This window comes from Cornus florida, unplaced genomic scaffold (assembly GCF_030987335.1).
Source record: "Cornus florida cultivar Cherokee Brave unplaced genomic scaffold, ASM3098733v1 CherokeeBrave_3.0.0_Hap2_Chr09, whole genome shotgun sequence".
NCBI classification, from domain to species: domain Eukaryota; kingdom Viridiplantae; phylum Streptophyta; class Magnoliopsida; order Cornales; family Cornaceae; genus Cornus; species Cornus florida.
The window spans coordinates 41,181,449-41,200,005 of NW_026775579.1; the positions used below are offsets into that span (position 1 = coordinate 41,181,449).

An 18,557-nucleotide genomic window follows, 5' to 3' on the forward strand; every position below is an offset into this window, starting at 1 on the left:
AAGAGTTCCCAAGGCAAAATGATGTTGTCACTGATATTCCTTCCACAAACAAAAGCTGACTAATTAGGATCAATTAGGAGCTTTGAGATACACTTGTAGGTGTGGCCAATAGCAATATTTGTTTTTGGTTGCTAGCTGTTTGCTTCTCTTTGACAGTGTAGCTTGTATGTTGGCTGTTTCGTTACTTTATTTTTTTTTTTGTATTTTTTTTTTGTTGCTTTGTTTGAGGTGTTTTTTCCAGCCTCTTGTTGTATTCTGGGTCTGAGTTTTTTTTTTATTTTTAGTATTCATATTTCATCGAAAACTAAACTTTGTAACTTCTTTCTAACCAACCAAGAGTTAATGGTCTAAGATCTAGAGCAACAATATTAGAAATTCAAACTGTCATTTGTGCAAAAGTTGATGAAAATTAGGTTTGTATTGATCCAATTAACTTCTTCAAACACACTTTGATTAAAACGGAACCAAAGGCACACAAAATATTGGGAGTTCAAACATTTCCCATGATGAAAGGTTAACCGAAAATCAACGACAAAATAAGCATTAAAACAGTGCTCAGACAAAAATTATAATAAGTTAAGCGAACATTTGGAATCTCAATCTAAGGTAAAGTGAAAAGCTAAATATATATATATTTTCATAAAATTAGATAGAGAAAGAGAGACAATGTTTATCCTCCTCCTTAAGGGATCTTTATTGGTGTCTTCAACTTTCTGAGCTCATTTACCACTTCCATCAGCAATGGCTGATCTAGTTTTGTCCACAATTGGCAATTCATTAGCTTCGCCTTCCTCACTCATTATCTTTCCTGAGCTCAAACTGGGGTCTTTGCTTTTTCCCCACACCACAAAGTAAAGGCCAAGGACTATGACAACTGCTCCAATTAAACTGAGATCAAAACAATGTAAATCAATTCAATTTCTTGCTAGTTCATATATAACACACTATGAGCATTATATATATATGACAGTTGAGTTTGAATTTATAATTTAATTTAGCAATGTATATGATACCTTCCGAGGCGGATTGGCACAGCTAGAACAATGGCCTCCAGAACCGCGGTAATGATCATGCAGAGAGGGCTGAATGCTGTCACAAACACGGGACCTCTCTCACGGTTTACCACTCCTTGCACATAATATGCAATACCGGAGCAAACCACCCCCTGATCACAAAATTAATGGAGTTAATTAAGGTTGAGCATGTTTACACTTAGTAAACAATAAAATGAATTTGATGCATGTTTACATTTTCTGGACAGAATGACACTTACAGAATAAACTGCAGCTAGAAGCCTCAAGTCCCAGCCAACCACCCACGCAGACATGTCGCGCTCCATTACAAATGCCACAGCTGAACCTTGCAGCGTGCCCATCAAGCATATCAAAGTCGTCAGAGAGAGCTGTGCCGGGTAGTCCTTCAATGTGATTGACTGAGCCATAGAAACCCAAACAAGAATTAGTTTGTGACAAAAAAAAATTGGGCTTGAATAAAAGAATGGATCGAACATTCTTTAACAGACTTTCACAGTTATCTGAGAACTGTTATGTTTAATTTGAAATATATATGCCCTTTGTTTAGAGTAAGTATATCATCACTTATATCTATAGCCATGCCCAAATTCATTTCCAGACCATCCATCTCTACACACACAGAATATATTGAGAAAGAACTCACTTGGAGTATGAAGAAACCAGACCAACCAAAAGTACGAGCAAGGAGCAATACTGTGCCAAGGACCCAGTGGTGACTGGCAGAACCATTGCCGATTGCATGGTGGTTTCCTTGGGCGAGGTTCCCTATTATATCCAAGATAGGGCCTTTGTATAAGGTCATCACCATAGCTCCACTGACTGTGATTATAGTCCCAATGATCTTTGCTATACTATGTATCTTCTTCAAATTAACTCTCTCCATCCTAATAAGATAAACCATAAATTATGCAATAAATAAGAGCAGTGTTCATATAATATTATAAGCAAAATTACACCATATGATCAGGAGTGGCTTGTTACAAGTTGATGCTAAGGTAAAAATATATAAATGAGACTTTTTTAATATATAAATATAATTAATATTACTCAGTTCCTCCATGATATTCTCCTTTAGTTTCTCCATATATTATTATTTTTTTTTTTCTTTTTTTTTTTTGTAATGAAAAACCCTTTCAATCTGGTGAACTTTTGGCACACGAGACTGCAAGGTAAACCTCGAATATACGATCCTTATATTGATTTTCTCCTAAAAGATTTGTTCATATAAGTTATACATTTGTAAATTTGTAGGTAAAAACCAGTCAATACAAGGCCCAAAATTCATTAGGTTTTTATTTTTTATTTTATTTTATTTATTTATTTAGTTTTTCATGCAGGCCCTGAAGGTTTCTTTCAATTGCATTAAGATTGAACCAGCTCTGAACCAGATAATAGTACAAACACTGAAGTCGTTTCCTTTCTGCGTGTTTATATATTATTCATGCAGGGTACATGATGGAAATGATAAGCACACCACTTTGGTGCAGTCACCAATAAAAACTCAACAACTATAGTTGTGCTACATAAAGATATCACAGTGCGTAAAACTTGTACTACTAGATGTACAACTAATGTTGTGGCTAAAATGATAAGACAAGTATCATTATTTTTAGTATCTAGATCTAGTTATAATTTTTTTTTTTTTTTCTCTCACAGCAACAAATAATTACATGTAAAAAATAATAATAATAAAAAAATAAAAATAAAAAAAAACGTCAGTTTTATTTGGATCAGCCTCCCCAATGAAATAAAGAGTCATTTTCACTAGATTCGTTAAGAGTTGTGCTACATACAGATATCACAGTGCATGCCATATAAAACTTGTACAACTAGAAGTACCACTAATGTCGTGGCTAAAATGATAAGACAAGTCTATCATTATTTTTTTCATCTTGATCTAGTTATAATTTTTTTTTTTTTTTTTCACAGCAACAAATTGAATTACTTGGTGAAAAAACCTAACCATCTTATAAAATAAAAAGTCAGTTTTAATTGGATCCGATAGAGTTGTGATATAACCTCTGTAGTGAAATAAAGAGTAATTTTCATTGATCGAATTCATTAAGAGTTGTTATACAACTTCCGAATCCTAAATACTACACTCTCACATTCTATCTTCGAAGTTCAGACCACAAATTTTTATTCTTTTATATCCTTTATTACAAGAAATTAAAGCACTACACAAGATCATAATTTGAATATTGGAATCTTTACCTGAAAATAAGTGCCATTATAAAGGTAATAGCTGGGAGGACATTCACAGTGGCAGATGCAAAGGTTGCTGATGTATACTGCATCCCCAAGTAGACGAAGTTCTGATCAATCACTGGCCTGATAAATAGATAAATAAAACATCAAATTATAATCTTTAATACCCCTCATCTAAATATGTACTTGTAACCCTTTCTAATAAAGACTTACTCCAATAATCCAAGCACCATTATTTTCATAAGGATTGGGAACGTGAGCTTCGGCCTTATTTTACTGTAACAAATGACAAAAATAATGTGGTTAGTTCAATTACTAGGGAATAACAAGATTATGTATTCTATATGTTTAATACAAACTCACACATACACACACACACACATATATATATATAGAGAGAGAGAGAGACCTTTCGAGGACAAGTGCGAATGGAGCCATAACAAGGGTGGCAACTGCGTGACGATACACAACAAGCACATAGTGGTTCATGCCTTGATTCAGTGTGACCATGGTAATGATGTACATCCCTGCATAACCAAACTGGAGGGAGATCATAGCCAGGTATGGTTTTAGCTTAGTATACACTCGGCTCAACATCCCAGCGCTTGGCTTTTGATCTCCCATTTCTCTCTTTCTCTAGCTCTCTGTCTCTCCGACAAGCACAAGCTTGTATTTGTTTGTTGTGGGTGATAAGTAACTAAAATGAGAAGGTCCCTTTTTATACTCGACGCATGCAAAAACTTTAAGGGACCAACTAGGCAAAAACACTATTTTGGTTCAACTTTACACGACACCTACCCTTGTGGCTGATGCACTTGTCGTCAGTCTCCTACTGATGCCATTATCCATTAACAAAAATAAATAAATAAATAAATAAATAAAACAAACAAACAAACAAACAATTCCCATTTCCAAATAACAACAATCTTAGAGATTCCATATATGAAAAGGATGAAGGGTTTGTTTGGTAAACTTGAAGATAATAAAATAAAGGGCAAATTACTCTCAAGCTCTTCGGGAGGTTTTTCGAAATTTCTCTCATGCAAGTTTTTGAAAAATCACTCAGACACCCTCTATCAAAGTTAAGACAGTCAAAAGCACTAAAATGTGCCCCTAGCAAGATTGCGAACATCCACGTACCATCTGAACTAATGTCTATTGAGAGCTTTGAGAAGTCTAATATAAATAGGCTTTAATTTGCAAATATATATATATGTAATATTCAATTATATATTAGTTGAATAATTTTTGTCATGTAAATAAAGAACGGAAAATTCGAGGGTTTTAATGTTTGTAAACTAAATTTGTATTTGGTATGTTTATTAAATAAATAAAAATTATATATAATATGTAATAAATATAAAAAAATTATAATCAACTTCTTTTATAAATTATTAATAACATATACTTTTTATAATAAATTTCAATTTTTAGTATATATATCATCATCATCATCTTTGCCCTAATCACATAAAAATGAGGTTGGTCACATGAATTCTCTCTTTCCAATCATTTCTATTAGATGTCATTTCGCATACTATATATATATATATATATATATATATATATATATATATAGCTTTTTCAAGTCGTTTTAATAACATCATCCCATATTATCTTTGATCGTCCTCTTCGTCTCTTACCTTATATTACAACTAATCTTCCTCGTTTGACCAACGCATATCTAGGTCTCTGATGTATGTATCCAAACCATCTAAGTCTACTCTTTCTAATTTTTTCACCAATGGGTGCTACTCCTAATTTTTCTCTCATATTGTCTTTAGTGGTCCTATCTTTTCTAGTAACTTTACTCATCCATCTTAACATTCTGATTTTTGCCACATGAAGGCAACCACGAGCAAAATGACAGGGGCGGGAATAATTAAGACTCTCGACGGGTTATTCTTGTTTCTTTTTTAAGGCACTCACTCCACATAATATTGTTGGTCTAATAACGGCCCTATAAAAATTTTCCTTTAACTTATGTGTTATTCTTTAATCACATAAGATGACACTAGCTTATCTCTATTTTGTCCAACCGGCTCCAATCCCACTAGTTATATTGCTATTTGTCTCTTTATTCTTTTGTATTATCGATTCTATATAACAAAAGTGGTTGTTTTGAGTAATTTCTTGATTTTGAAGTGTTATCATTACATTATCAATTCTTTCGATTCTAGAGCATTTCTCCACATTTCTAATTTTCTTGTTAATCTTTCTTTAGAGATATCCAAGATCACGATATTATCGGCAAACATCATGCATCATGGTATCTCGTTTTGAAATTCTTTTGTTATTTCGTCTAAGATTATTACAAAAGGATATGGCTTAGCACCGAGCTTTAGTTTGTGTATTCATATACATATTACGGTTACTTTTTATGATTTGTAAGAGAATTTGATTTCTTTCCAGAGGTCGCATAAATTATATCCCATAGGACACAATCATACATTTTTTCCAAGTTTATAAAAATCATGTATAAGTTTTGTTGCTTACTCCTATATTTTTCAACTAGTTGTCTAAGTAGTATATAGCTTCAATTGTAGACCTCCTTGCCATGAATCCAAATTGGTTATCGGATACCGTGGATTCTTTCCTTAGTCTTTGTTATATTACCCTTTTCCATACTTTCATTGTATGACCCACTAATTTAATTCCTCTATAATTGCCATAATTTTGTATATCCTCTTTATTTTTGTTAATTGGTACTATAGTACTTTTCTTCCACTCATTTGGCGTCATATCTTGCTTTAGGATGTTATTAAACAACTTCTTTAACCACTCAATTCCTACATTGCCTAATGTTCTCCAAACCTCTACAGGTATATTATCCGAGCATGCCACTTTAATACTCCCCATCTTCTTATAATTACTCCACATTATATCAATTTTTCGTTATATATAAATGTGTAATTTAATAAATTATATAGTGTGAATAGATAATGGTATTTTTATGTAGGGAAATGATATTTATGCCAATGAATTTGGCCTATTTGTTAGGTAGAATCCTAGGTGGCGTCTAGCTGACAAAAAAAGAATGTGCGTGCGTTCATCTTCCAGTCTCTCCTCTCTCTCTCTCTGGCCTAAGCAACGTTCCACCTCCCTCTTTTGGGTCTCTCTTATGGTTTAGGCGAGGAAACTGAAATTCAGAAATCAATAACAATTAATTTTATAGTATTTTATACGAATAAAGCTATGTATACAGATAAGTTAAATCACAATACAAAGAAGTAAAATATGTACCTATAACACATAAAAAAAACACATAGAACAATTAATTAATCCACCCAAAATAAAATTCAAGAGCGATACAGAGATTTACAAGAAGTGATGAGCGCTGAAAAGTGCGTATTTAAACCCCTTAAGCTTAGATATTCTAGTACCTTTATCTATCTTACTTTACCGTTTTAGATTGATTTCGTATTATTTCCATTTTCAGGCACTTATCCCGAAAATAAGCTAACTCAGCCAAATAAGAGCAGAAATGAAGCAATTTTGGGATGAATCAAAGAAAGGAACCAAGTGGAAGCAAAAGGAAGAAAAAGGTGGAAAGCAACATCTTCGATCGATCTCAGATCAAAGTTCGATCGATCCAACATGATCGATCTCAGCACTTCAAGATGGATCAGAGTCATGATGACATTTTCAGAGATCTCAAAAGTTCGATCGATCCAACATCATTCTTCGATCGATCGAACTACCTTGTCCTTATCCAAATGATTGATCTTATCTAGTTGTATCACCCTATCAACCACTTTTACCCTTTTCCCAAAAATATCTTCAAAATATCTCAGATTTGTTTTTATCCAAAAAGCGCCGCCATTGAGGATCAATTCAACTTCAGTTCGATAGATCTCAGCCATGTTCGATCGATCCAAGTCCAAGGGTCGATCAATCGAACTTCTTCTAGTGCGAAAAAGTTAAATTTCCAGCCCACAAAAAGTTGTCCTTTATCCAATCATTAGGGAATATTTGTTGTACGACCCCAGCTTATTTTGGGTGTCATTTGACCTACCTATATAAGGATAATGATTACTTTTTACATCATATCATATCATACCTTGTAGAAGTCTTGGAGAGGAAGCTTAGAGGAGGAGGAGGCTAGAGACACTATTGGAGACTCTTCATCAACCAAGGAACAAATCTCTACCATGGAGTTAGCCCTTGAGGGTTGGAGAAGCACTACCATGAGTGGCTAGACATCCTCTTGGGCTAGAGTTAGCCCCAAGCATGCTTTCTACATCTTGATTTTGTATATTATTGAGGGATTAGTGTTGTAATATATGTTTTGGCACTTATATATATATAGATCTTGTTTATTCAATGATTTATGCGGTTTAATGCTTCCAATTGATCATTTCATTCTATCCATATGTCTATGTATACTAGAATAGATGTTCATGTGTTTGTCTCTATTTCTTGTGTTATTGATGCATGTCTATGTGTATTCATGCTATAGATCTAGAGATTGTCAAAACATTGTGCTTAATGGAATGCTCTTGTAATTTTCTTGATGGTTCATGCTTATTTCTTGATGGATTGTGCCTCTCCCTTAGCTTAATTAGTTTAATTTCATGTCATTAGCTTAATTGTAGTGTAGTGGTAGCATAGTTGTTAGATGGGAGGACAATACATGCTTGTTATTTGATGTTCCATACTTTTGAATGCAAGTAGCATATGTCTCTAACCTTGTGGTGTATTTGGTTTGTGAGCTTAATAAAATGATTAATGACTTGCTAGATATATTTTGTTTTTCACATGTTATTTAGACAATATATACTTAATTGTTAGATATATTATGCTTTTCACATGTTGCTTAGACAATATATACTTAATTGGTCACCCTTACTAATTGAATCAACCAAACACACACACACACATCACTATTGCAACACACATTTCCCTCATTAGTCACTTGTTAAGGGTGTAGAAAATTATTGTTTGGTGGTGACCTCTAAACCCCAAGATCTCTCTCTTACTTACTCTTCATTGCATTCAATTATTTAGTTTAATTTGCTCTCTGGTTTAATCAACTAACCAACTATTTGTTTGATCACTCGACCTACTAACCCTAAAAGTGATTCCACAACTAAATTCGACTCCAATCCCTTAGGACGATCCCTACTCACCCTAAGTATATTTTTAGTGAAGGTAGTAGTGGCTTTTATAAATATAAAACTTGGCCCTCGCCTTAATGCAAACTCTCTAAGCTTATGGTGTAGGACGGCGAAACCACCATCAAGAAGCAAGAACTGATGGTTCAGGTGAGGTGGAGGAAAATGTATTTTGGCCTATTTCTTGCTCGCCTGAGATCTACGCCAAATTGGGGATGACTCTTCTCGGCAGCTCTACCACTTTGAGACGCCACAAACCGATCAAGAACTCATCGTCGGCGCACCATAACTAGATCTGCAACTTTCGGCACTGGCCTTGTGGTGCCAGCCCTGATACACCGTACCTGAAGTCTTCAGTCCTTACTACCTACCATGCAATTGCAAAAAACTGGAGTTTTTCTCCACTTTAGGATGTTGGGTGATGGTTGTCGGAGCATTGCTAAAGTTGGGTGATGGTTGTGACAGTGTGTTGAACCGGCAGAATGATGATGAAGAGGACGTCAGTCTTCATATTAGTTTGTAGTTTGTTCCGAGGAGAGAAGATGAATAGACAACGTGTGAGATGTTGATGCCAAATTGGATTAATTTTTTGCAAGCTAGACCGCCACATGTATTTTGCCTAGCAAGTAGGTCAGACTGTTCTGCTTGAATATAATGACCTTTTTATGTATTAGACATATGAGTACTAATACTTACAGCGATGAGTTAGGCAGAATTGTTTGCATGCCAAATATAAGAAAGTGGGACCCTCTACTTCATTAAGGACCAATCAGATATAGTAGGCCTAATAATTCTACCTAACTCATCGGTACAAATATCATTATTCTAGATATATTGGTATTTTTGTCCATTGAGAATCGATTAAAATGGCAATTTCATAAAGTTAATAGGGTCATTAATGTTATTTCATTTCATATAAAGGTATTTTTGGAATTTAGTATTTACTCATTTGGATGAGTTAATGATCGATTGACGACAAGAATGGTAAGGTTAAAACTTTAACTTGAGAGTAATTTCAAAAGACCTTAAAAGACCTCTAGAGATCTGAAAGTATTTTACCTTAAAATAGTCGTTCTAATATTTGTATTCTCCCTATTTCATTCTATATTGCATTCAATTCTAAAGTTATCAATTCTTGTGTATTAAACATAATGGAATATACCAATGGGTATTAGTCCAGTTGGTATGATCCCTCCTAAAGGAGATGTGGAGTGTTCGAGTTCTATTAGTGTTAATGTTACTATACTTAAGTAAATAAGTCTTTCCTTTATTGTAAAATACTTAAAGAGAGAGTCTCTCCCATACCTTTAGGCTTTGTATGCTGTGAATATTAGCCGTGGTGGTGGAACCACGTACATCCCTAATGTTGTTTATGCTTTATTTCTCTCCTTAATTTTAATTTTCTTAATATGGTATCAAAGTGGTTGATCATTCCCTAATTCAAATCAGTCTTCCACTTGTTTTATCCCAATTGCTTCCCCTTCATTCTCAAATCGCTAGGTTAAGAATTGCTGACTTTTTGCCTCCGTTTTGCACATTTCATCAATTTGTGCATTTTTATTTTTTTATTTTTATGTCAATTGTATAGTTACATTATCAAAAGAGTGTCATTAAGAGTGTCATTGTGACCATATTATTTAAGGGGAGTCTATACACAAAATGTCATCATGTGTCATCATCTTGTTATCATTGTAGAGTTATTTTTGGTATGCTTAAATATATATTTTTGACTGTATGCAAATTTTTTTGATGAAATTTCAGGGATCATGTTCTTCACACTTGTAGACCTTACTTATAATTTATTTAAGCATTAATAATTTGTCTCGCCAACTCGTATTTAATTTCAAGTTGTCCTGATAGAGTATTGATAGGAGTGATTTAGAGGATTCTTTTTAGGAATCTTCCATGAATATATTTTTCATATTTATGGAACTTCTGCCTGGCCATGGGTTGCCCGACATGGGGAGACATGAATTTGTAAACTGACCAAATTATCTATGGGTTATCACGACAGTGGTTTCTTGTGGCGGCCTATGTGGGCTTGGGTGTGGAAAAAGGAAGTGCTATATATGTAGAATTTGTACAGTACTTCAATTGGTATGAGGTATTTTGGGGTAAAACTCAAGAATAAAACCATGCAGGCTCGAGCCCAAAGTGAAAAATATCATACCATGTGGTGGAATAGGTCGTTACAAATGGTATTAGAGCCGAAACCCAGCCGAAAGTATGGCTAACAAGGACTTTAGGTCATATGGGGGGTGATTGTGACAACCTTTGTGGGTGGATGTGAGACATTAGGTGAGCTACCACACTAGTAGTCTATGGGTGTCATAATCTCACATCGCTTGGGGAAGGTAAATGTGAATTACTATATGTAGATTCAATACTCTTCTATGACACAACGTATTCTAATGGCCTAATGGCAGGTTAGCTAGAAACAAAGCCTTGTGGGTGGGCACGAAGGTTGGGGTTTCGGCTCTTGGCAGGTTCTTAAAGATGACAATATTGCTTGGGGTGGGTGGGCCAGTGTGGGCCACGGTTTGGCTATGCATCTTTGACAGCAGATGATGCGTTTTAAAGCTGTGATGGCCGTAAACCCATCAGAAATTCGCTATGCAGGAGTAATACCAGCTCCGCAGTTAAACGTGCTTATGTAGGAGTAGTACTAAGATAGGTGACCTCCTGAGTTGTCTAGTCCGGGGGAGCCAAAAGCGAACAATATTGTGTCGGGTAAGGCTTCGTAATTAAACATAGTACAAAGATGAGTGACATCCTGGGATGTCTGGTCCGAAAGAGCCAAAAACGGACAATATTGTGTCAGGTAGGGTTCCGCAATTAAGCGTACTTATGCAGGAGTAGTACCAGGATGGGTAACCTCCTAGATGTTTGGCCCGGGGGAACAAAAAATGGACAATATAGTGTCGAGTAGGGTGGGAGCTGTTACATTTATCATCGCTTCTTCTCCACTGCCACCACCTTCCTCCACCACCGTCACCTTCCAACATAACCAGCTCCACCATCATCGTCGCCGCCTTCCACAACTGCCGTTATTTTTTTTTTATAGCTAAATTATAGAAGAATATTATTTGGTAAATTTAATTTATTTGTGAGGAGTATTTTGGATAATTCAATTTGAAATGCATTCCATTCTATGTTTTAAATTTGTCCAACTAAACACTAGAATGGTTATTATCATTCCATTCACACATCATTTCATATTTGCAATCAAATGAGAGTAACCATTCTATTCCATTTTCATTCTCACTCTATTCCTGTATACCAAACAAAATATAAGAGAAGAAAATATAATGAAAGAGATATAATTCATTAGGTTTGAGTTTTCCACGTTGTAAATGTAGACGGAAGTGGCCGAACCACGTATTTCTCTCTACCTTAAAAAGAAAAGAAGAATGAAATAAATAGCAGAAGATCTTCCATTGGATCTCTCCAATAAGATTCACTTTTTTTATTTGTTTTTCCTTGGTTAATTGGTGGAGATTCGAATCCATTTATCACCAAATGATATTATGGGTGAGTGGTTGTGGATGACTCGAGTACGGACATGTACCAATTGTGAATTGGTGTGGAATGAAGAGTGGACACCATCTCCATGAGAAAATGAGAGCTCACTGTTTGGAGGTTTCACATGATTAACCGCGTTTGATTTCAATAACGAAAGTGGCGAGTGCGATTTTTAATTCAACCACCTATTCTGATAGTGGGAATGACGTTTCTCACAATTATCATGTTCGGTGCATTCAATTTAGTTTGTTTTTTAAAGTGAACGTCATGCCCCCCTATCTAATATAAATAAAGGGTAGTAATTGAAACGAAAAAGAACTATATTTGTTCCGCGTGTACGTTTTATATAAAATTACTTAATTCAATAAATGAAATTGACCAATTATAATCTATTTTACATTAGATAAAAATTTACACTCATTTTTGTAAATACAAGATTTTTTTTTGAAATACCACTAAATTATGATCCTTGATTTTGTCACAAATTGATTTACTTAAAACATCTTATGCAAAAACCATACCATTTAAATACCATTTAAACTCCCTCTCTCTCTCACTCTCTCTCCTATTTGCTTGAAAAGGCTTCACAGAATACACGTTTTTCTTATTTTAGAAAATATGGGGTATATATACCCTTCAAATATATATATATATATATATATATAGAGAGAGAGAGAGAGAGAGAGAGGGTATGATAATGGATCTAGAAAAAGTAGAGAACAAATTAGAGAAGAGAACATTTTGATAACTAATGCTTTGATAGGCCTATCTATGTAGGTTCATGATTTTGACCTTTGGACTACTAAGATTTCGTAACACCAGAACAATTATAGTCCATAAATTTTACTAGTATTTAATATCAAACACGAAATGTATCTTTGCTGGCTTCATTTCTTTTGATCCTTGTACCTTTCTGGCTTTATATCTATTCCTAGTACTAGAGCCTTCACTTATAGTAAATTTTATATCTTCAATATACTGGCTTACCTTACCCAATAAAACTAAAAATATATGTATACGACATACTTGTAATACCACATCAGTCCAATAAAAAATTTAATAATACATTATTATATGGGTTACTGGTCCCAACATGTACTATATTACAACTTCACAACAATGTAGACTCACAGTCACATATATGTGTTTCAATTGGACAAACTCAATAAACAACAACATATCATGGGCATAGATTACTCGGTGGCCAAATTACCATATCATGAGCATTAAATTACTCAGTGGCAGAACTAGTATGGTTAGAGGGTCTACTTTAATAGGGCAGCCACTGCATATGTAAATGATGCATCGATCCCCTATTGAAGTTAGTCATCCATCAATTTAGTGAATAATTTCCCTCTTATAAAACATTTCTACTTTTCATCCATTTTGGAAGTGCTAGATATGCCAAATCATTATAAACAAATTACTTCTCACAAGTGTATACAGTTATCAAACTACTTAATATTATAATGGTATTTTCGCTTCTTTCAAATTAGAAGTTGTAAGATCGAGTTCGTCTTTCTAAGAGAATCGTGAGTCTTTTTTTTTTTTTTTTTGCTATGCGAAAAAAAAAAAGAAAAACAATGCCATATTTGGTGAAAGTTAAAAACCCTAGAATTTCATAAAGAAGTGTATTAGTGGTCTGTCTATATCTCCCATTTATGGAGATTATTGGGAGGGAATAAATTGGGGATTGAGAAGGCCTAACATTCGATATTATTTTTATAAATGGATGTGTTAGGTAAGAGTGAAACCCTAGAGACGGCCGCGGATCTAATATTTGGTAATATTTTGTACAAACGAATCGTTTTTAATAAACTTGAACTTGCGTCTTCACACTTGTATATCAATCCAATTTGTCCCCCACCTTTCATAGTAACTCAGCTGTAGTATTATTTGGAATGGGAAGTTCTTTTATTAGTAGGAAAGCACTTGGGGGACAATGTCTAAAGTTGGTGCTTTCGTACTTGGATCCCAACGTTTTCGTGCTAGTATTTCCAAAGTGAGAGATCAGGTGGAATCCAACCTTACAATATTTGGGAACTGAAAATGAAATTCCCAAACCAAAAAAGCCAAAAAGGAAGCACTAATTTCTAATAACAAGAAAATGTCTGATCAAACAGTACTATATTATTATGTATATCAATATCATGGAGTGATGTGGCTCATATATATACACACACACATAAAATGACTCCTTTCTTTGTGCCTCCTTTCTTTATCTTGCATGCGTATTCATCAACAGCATAGATATACAGTGTAAAATGACTGGCTGTGACAATGAGAGCTTATGTGTCTATGAATAACAGAACAAGAGAAAAGGTTAAGGATAAGGAGAAAAGCTTTGATGGCATCACACACTCACACACACTGTTCTCTACAAACCCTAAAATGAAATTGTTTCTTTTTCTGGCAAGTTGTTATGATGATAGGAAAAAACAACAAAAGAAGAAAAACAATAGGGCTTACAAGAAACATATATAACTTGGGAATCATCAACAAAAAGTCAAAACCAAACACATTCAGAAGAACCAATTTGATGAAAGTTATGGTGGATCAACTTCGAGTCAATTAATGGGAAAAAAACAAACCTCGAGTCGATTCATTTAACCCCAAAAAAGAAAAAAAGAAAAAAAGAAAAAAAAAAAAAACTCAATGTTACGTCTAATCTTTTCTCAACAAGTTTGAAATTAATTGATTACATGAATCCTATTTTATCATTCTGTTCTGTCCGACTATAATGTTAATTATTAACATATTATGTCATCTTTATTGACCTTCTCAACCCATTATAATTTTGGTCAGAGTTGAGATGAAAATTAAACTTCAAGTCAATTCACTTTACCAAGGGAGTTAAAAAAATAAAAAAAATTAAGTCAATTCAACTTTTAATAATCTCTTCTCTACAATTTTGAAATTACTTGATTACGTGATGTAGTGTCAATTATTGATATACTATGATATGATCTTTTCTAATTGTATCAACCCATTTCAGTTTTGGTCAGAATTCGAGATGAATTTTTTTGAATACGGCCAATATTTAGGACTCTATTTATTTTGAAATGTGACCAATATTTAGACATGAGGGAGACAGTCTCTAGAAGATGATGAAAATGTTTACTACTCTATAGCTAGTGTGTTGAAATTGTTCTTGCATCATCCTATTCTCAACTTTAATCATGATTGTCATCAAGACCATAGCGTTGGCTCATTAGGTCTAATATTCTTATACTTTGACCCCTATACTAGGTCATTAATTTTTATTTATTTACTTTTTTGCACATATACTAGCTAAGTCTTTAACAGCTTTAAAAAACAGTTCAAAAAGACAATTTATTTATTTATTTTTTGTCCATCCAAAATTTTGTTGATGTGCCGACTGGAATGATATGAGGAACTTCAAATATTGTTGGAGAATAGAAACAAATAAAGACAATCTCACAAGAAAACAAGTGCAAGTTCATCACTTCCCATTGGATTTTATTTACTTTTTGAACATTACTCTATGAAGGGCTTAGATTTGGAGAATCTCTAATACCACCATCAAAAACTTTAATATGTCCTCCGTCTAAAGATAGATGGTTCAAGCTTTCAAGTGCCAAAAATACTGGATTACTAGTTTGATACATTAAAACTTCCTTATTTAAAAGAGAGGTTGAGGATTCGAACTCATTAGAAGCATGCATATTGTCATAATGCAAAATTTACATTTTTCAATCCTTATTAGATTGTTTAACAGTAACCGAAAAATGATTATTTTCTATTATGATGAAATTAAAGAAGATTTTTTTTTTTTTTTTTTTTCTTTTTTTCATAAATTCGAATATGAATACATTCGTTCAAAGAGTTGCGCACTCTATCATATAACCACTAAATAATGCCCAGACTAAAGAAGATGACTAACAAATCAATTTGGATAATAATGTAGATATGATTTGCACAGTCTATTTTGTCAATATTTATTAATCTGTTCTATTAGTGTTACCCTTTATGTCAACCTCGCAAGCGGAGTCCACCTCATAGTTATAGTTGATGAAATATATAGTAATTATATAATAAGCAAAGGTGGATACGTATCATAAAGCAAAATTAAATTAAACAGAAGTGCAAAGCCGACGAAGTTTTAAGTACATACCTCACATATGTCCCACTTTATTACATAATGTGATTATAATTAACCACGTCGCACTTTTGATGCATATAACACTGTCCTATCATTCTATTATTTTTATTTTTTATCATTAGAAAAAGAGAGAGCTAGAAGGAAGGAATGGTTGCAGAGATGAAGCAAGGCCAGTCTCGCCAAATCCCTTTGTTCACTTTACAAGAGCAAGCCCATCTAATCATGTACAACAAGTAGTATGCACTGACAAAACTAATCCATTAAAACAAGGATAGTAACAATACTTGCAAAATTTCATTTATTGTCTCTAGAGGATCATCCTTACCGGGAAAAGAAAGATAAACATGTTAGCACTTAGTGTCGAAATTATACTTCTCCATCTTAAAATAGATGTCTCTTTGAAAACTTTTTAATTAAGATAATAAATTTTAATATTTTATATTGTATTGATAGTGAATGAATTATCAAATCTGAGTCATGATGGTTTACTATTTATAAGTTTAAAGTTAAATTGATAATGTTACAAAAAGAATAGTGTTTTGACTTTTCAAATAAAACATTTATTTTGAGACCGAGTGAGTATTTAAAATTTCCTAAAATGTCTTTACACTTTGTTAGTTCTTATTGGACAATCACAAAAGCTTGATTAAAGTAATAAACCAGCAATATCTGGAAATATACTCCTTACTTGTAACTTATACATTAGTTTGATTAGCTATAGTTTTGGGATTTGTTAACTGTCAATATTTGTCAAAATTCATTGTAGTAAAACTCTATATATACAGGTTTTCTCAATAATAGAAAATCCAGTTAAACAATTTTGCAGTTTTTTCATTCCCTGCCATATTCGTTTTTACATGGTATTAGAGCAGTGAAAGATCTGTCTTTCATGGCAAATACCGAAGCTCCTAATGCCAATGACCAAGGATTTAACAACGATCCTCACGGTCCCTTCTTTATTTATTACCGCAGTCCTTGTCTCTCCACTTCTCATGGGAGACAACTTCAGCACATGGCTTCGTGCCATGATGATGGTGCTCCGCGCAAAGAATAAGTTTGGGTTCGTTAATGATACCCTTAAACCACCAACTGATGATGCCAGAGTGTTGTAACAATGGCAGAGATGCAACGATTTGGTGAGTTCATGGGTCCTCAATTCAACAGACAGCGAAATTCGGACAAACGTACTCTACACCGAGACTGTTAGGGAAATATGGATTGATCTTAGCGATCGCTTCACTTAAGCAAATGCGCCAAAAATCTATCAACTCAAGCAATCGATTACATCTCTAAAATGAGAAGATATCTATGTTTCTACTTATTTCACAAAGATGAAAGCATTATGGGATTAGTTGAACTCACTAACGCTGGTGAAACCTTGCACTTGTGGACATAAAAAGGGAAATTCAACTCAATAGCAACAATACTGTGTAATGGAATTTCTCTAGTGGCTTTATGACCGATATTCGACTCTCCATGGATCCATTCCCAAATGCCATAAAGATCTATGCTTTAGTTTGACAAGAAGAAAAATATCAAGAAATCCACTCTTTGTCCCCCTCTGTCAATGCACTAGAAGTTGTTGCAGTACTTTCTGTCAACCCAACAGCCATTAATATTGTTAAAAGTTCTTCCATAAATCATACTAATGCAAGTGCACACTCATCTAACCGGTCGCACAATAGCCAACGAAATAATGAAAGGGACAATCGTCGCAATGGAAAATCAAATTTGCATTGTGATTATTGTGGCTACAACAATCACACCAGAGATGTATACTATAAGCTTCATGGTTTTCCCACTGATAGATCATGGATCCCTCCTCGAAACCATAATTTTTCATGGCCATCTCCCTTAAGACCTCTTCAATCTGATGAACGGATACTGGTCTCACCATCACTCATTACATAGGAGCAATAAAACAAAATTCTTGCTATGATTTCTTCAGGCAACATCAATCCCCAAGCAAACTTAGCAGGTATGTATAGCACTCACCACATTAGACTCTGCTTGGATTATTAACACCGGAGCCTCCAATCACATGTGCTCATCTTTGGCATATTTCTCATCATATTCACCTTGCTCCACTTATATTCAATTACCTGATGGTTCACATGCACAAGTCATTCATATTAGAACTGTAAAATTTTCTCCAGCCTTCCAACTTAACCATGTCTTCCATATACCTTCATTTAGGTTTAATCTCTTATCTATCAGTCAACTCACAAAAACTCATCCGTATTTAGTAACATTTTTCCATGATCGATGTGTGTTTCGGGACCTGTCCGAGAAGAAGATGATTGGACTAGGTAGTGCACATGGCGGCCTCTACTATCTTCAAACCCCTTCTGCACGACTCATCACCGACACACCCACCATCGACATTTGGCATTGGCGGCTTGAACACCTCTCTCATCATCGTTTATCTGAATTAACTAAGAATATTCCCTCAATCTCCTTTTCCAATAAATATGTTCGTAATATTTGTCCACAGGCAAAACAAACAAGATTAAGTTTTCCTACTAGTTCTATTTCATCTAATAAGCCATTTCAATT

General features: G+C 34.1%; 1 protein-coding gene across 1 annotated transcript; it reads right to left on the minus strand.

The window, feature by feature from the left end:
* Positions 1 to 537: 537 nt before the first annotated feature.
* On the minus strand, positions 538 to 3,927 carry LOC132273736 (WAT1-related protein At1g21890-like). The gene is made up of 7 exons (XM_059774783.1): positions 3,652 to 3,927; positions 3,456 to 3,518; positions 3,249 to 3,365; positions 1,678 to 1,918; positions 1,274 to 1,432; positions 1,014 to 1,165; positions 538 to 888 (listed from the first exon to the last, which is right to left on the minus strand). Exons 1-7 carry the CDS (start codon positions 3,864 to 3,866, stop codon positions 720 to 722), a joined length of 1,116 nt encoding a protein of 371 aa, XP_059630766.1. The 5' UTR covers positions 3,867 to 3,927; the 3' UTR covers positions 538 to 719.
* Positions 3,928 to 18,557: the final 14,630 nt, after the last annotated feature.

Bases quoted from the DNA above. Each gene is read 5' to 3' on its own strand.
- LOC132273736 (XM_059774783.1), bottom strand. From the start codon at position 3,866: ATGGGAGATCAAAAGCCAAGCGCTGGGATGTTGAGCCGAGTGTATACT. The intron at 1,433-1,677 runs GTGAGTTCTTTC...TCTATGGCTCAG, and splicing joins CTGGTTTCTTCATACTCCAA to TCAATCACATTGAAGGACTA. The intron at 889-1,013 runs GTATCATATACA...TTTTGATCTCAG, and splicing joins GTGCCAATCCGCCTCGGAAG to TTTAATTGGAGCAGTTGTCA.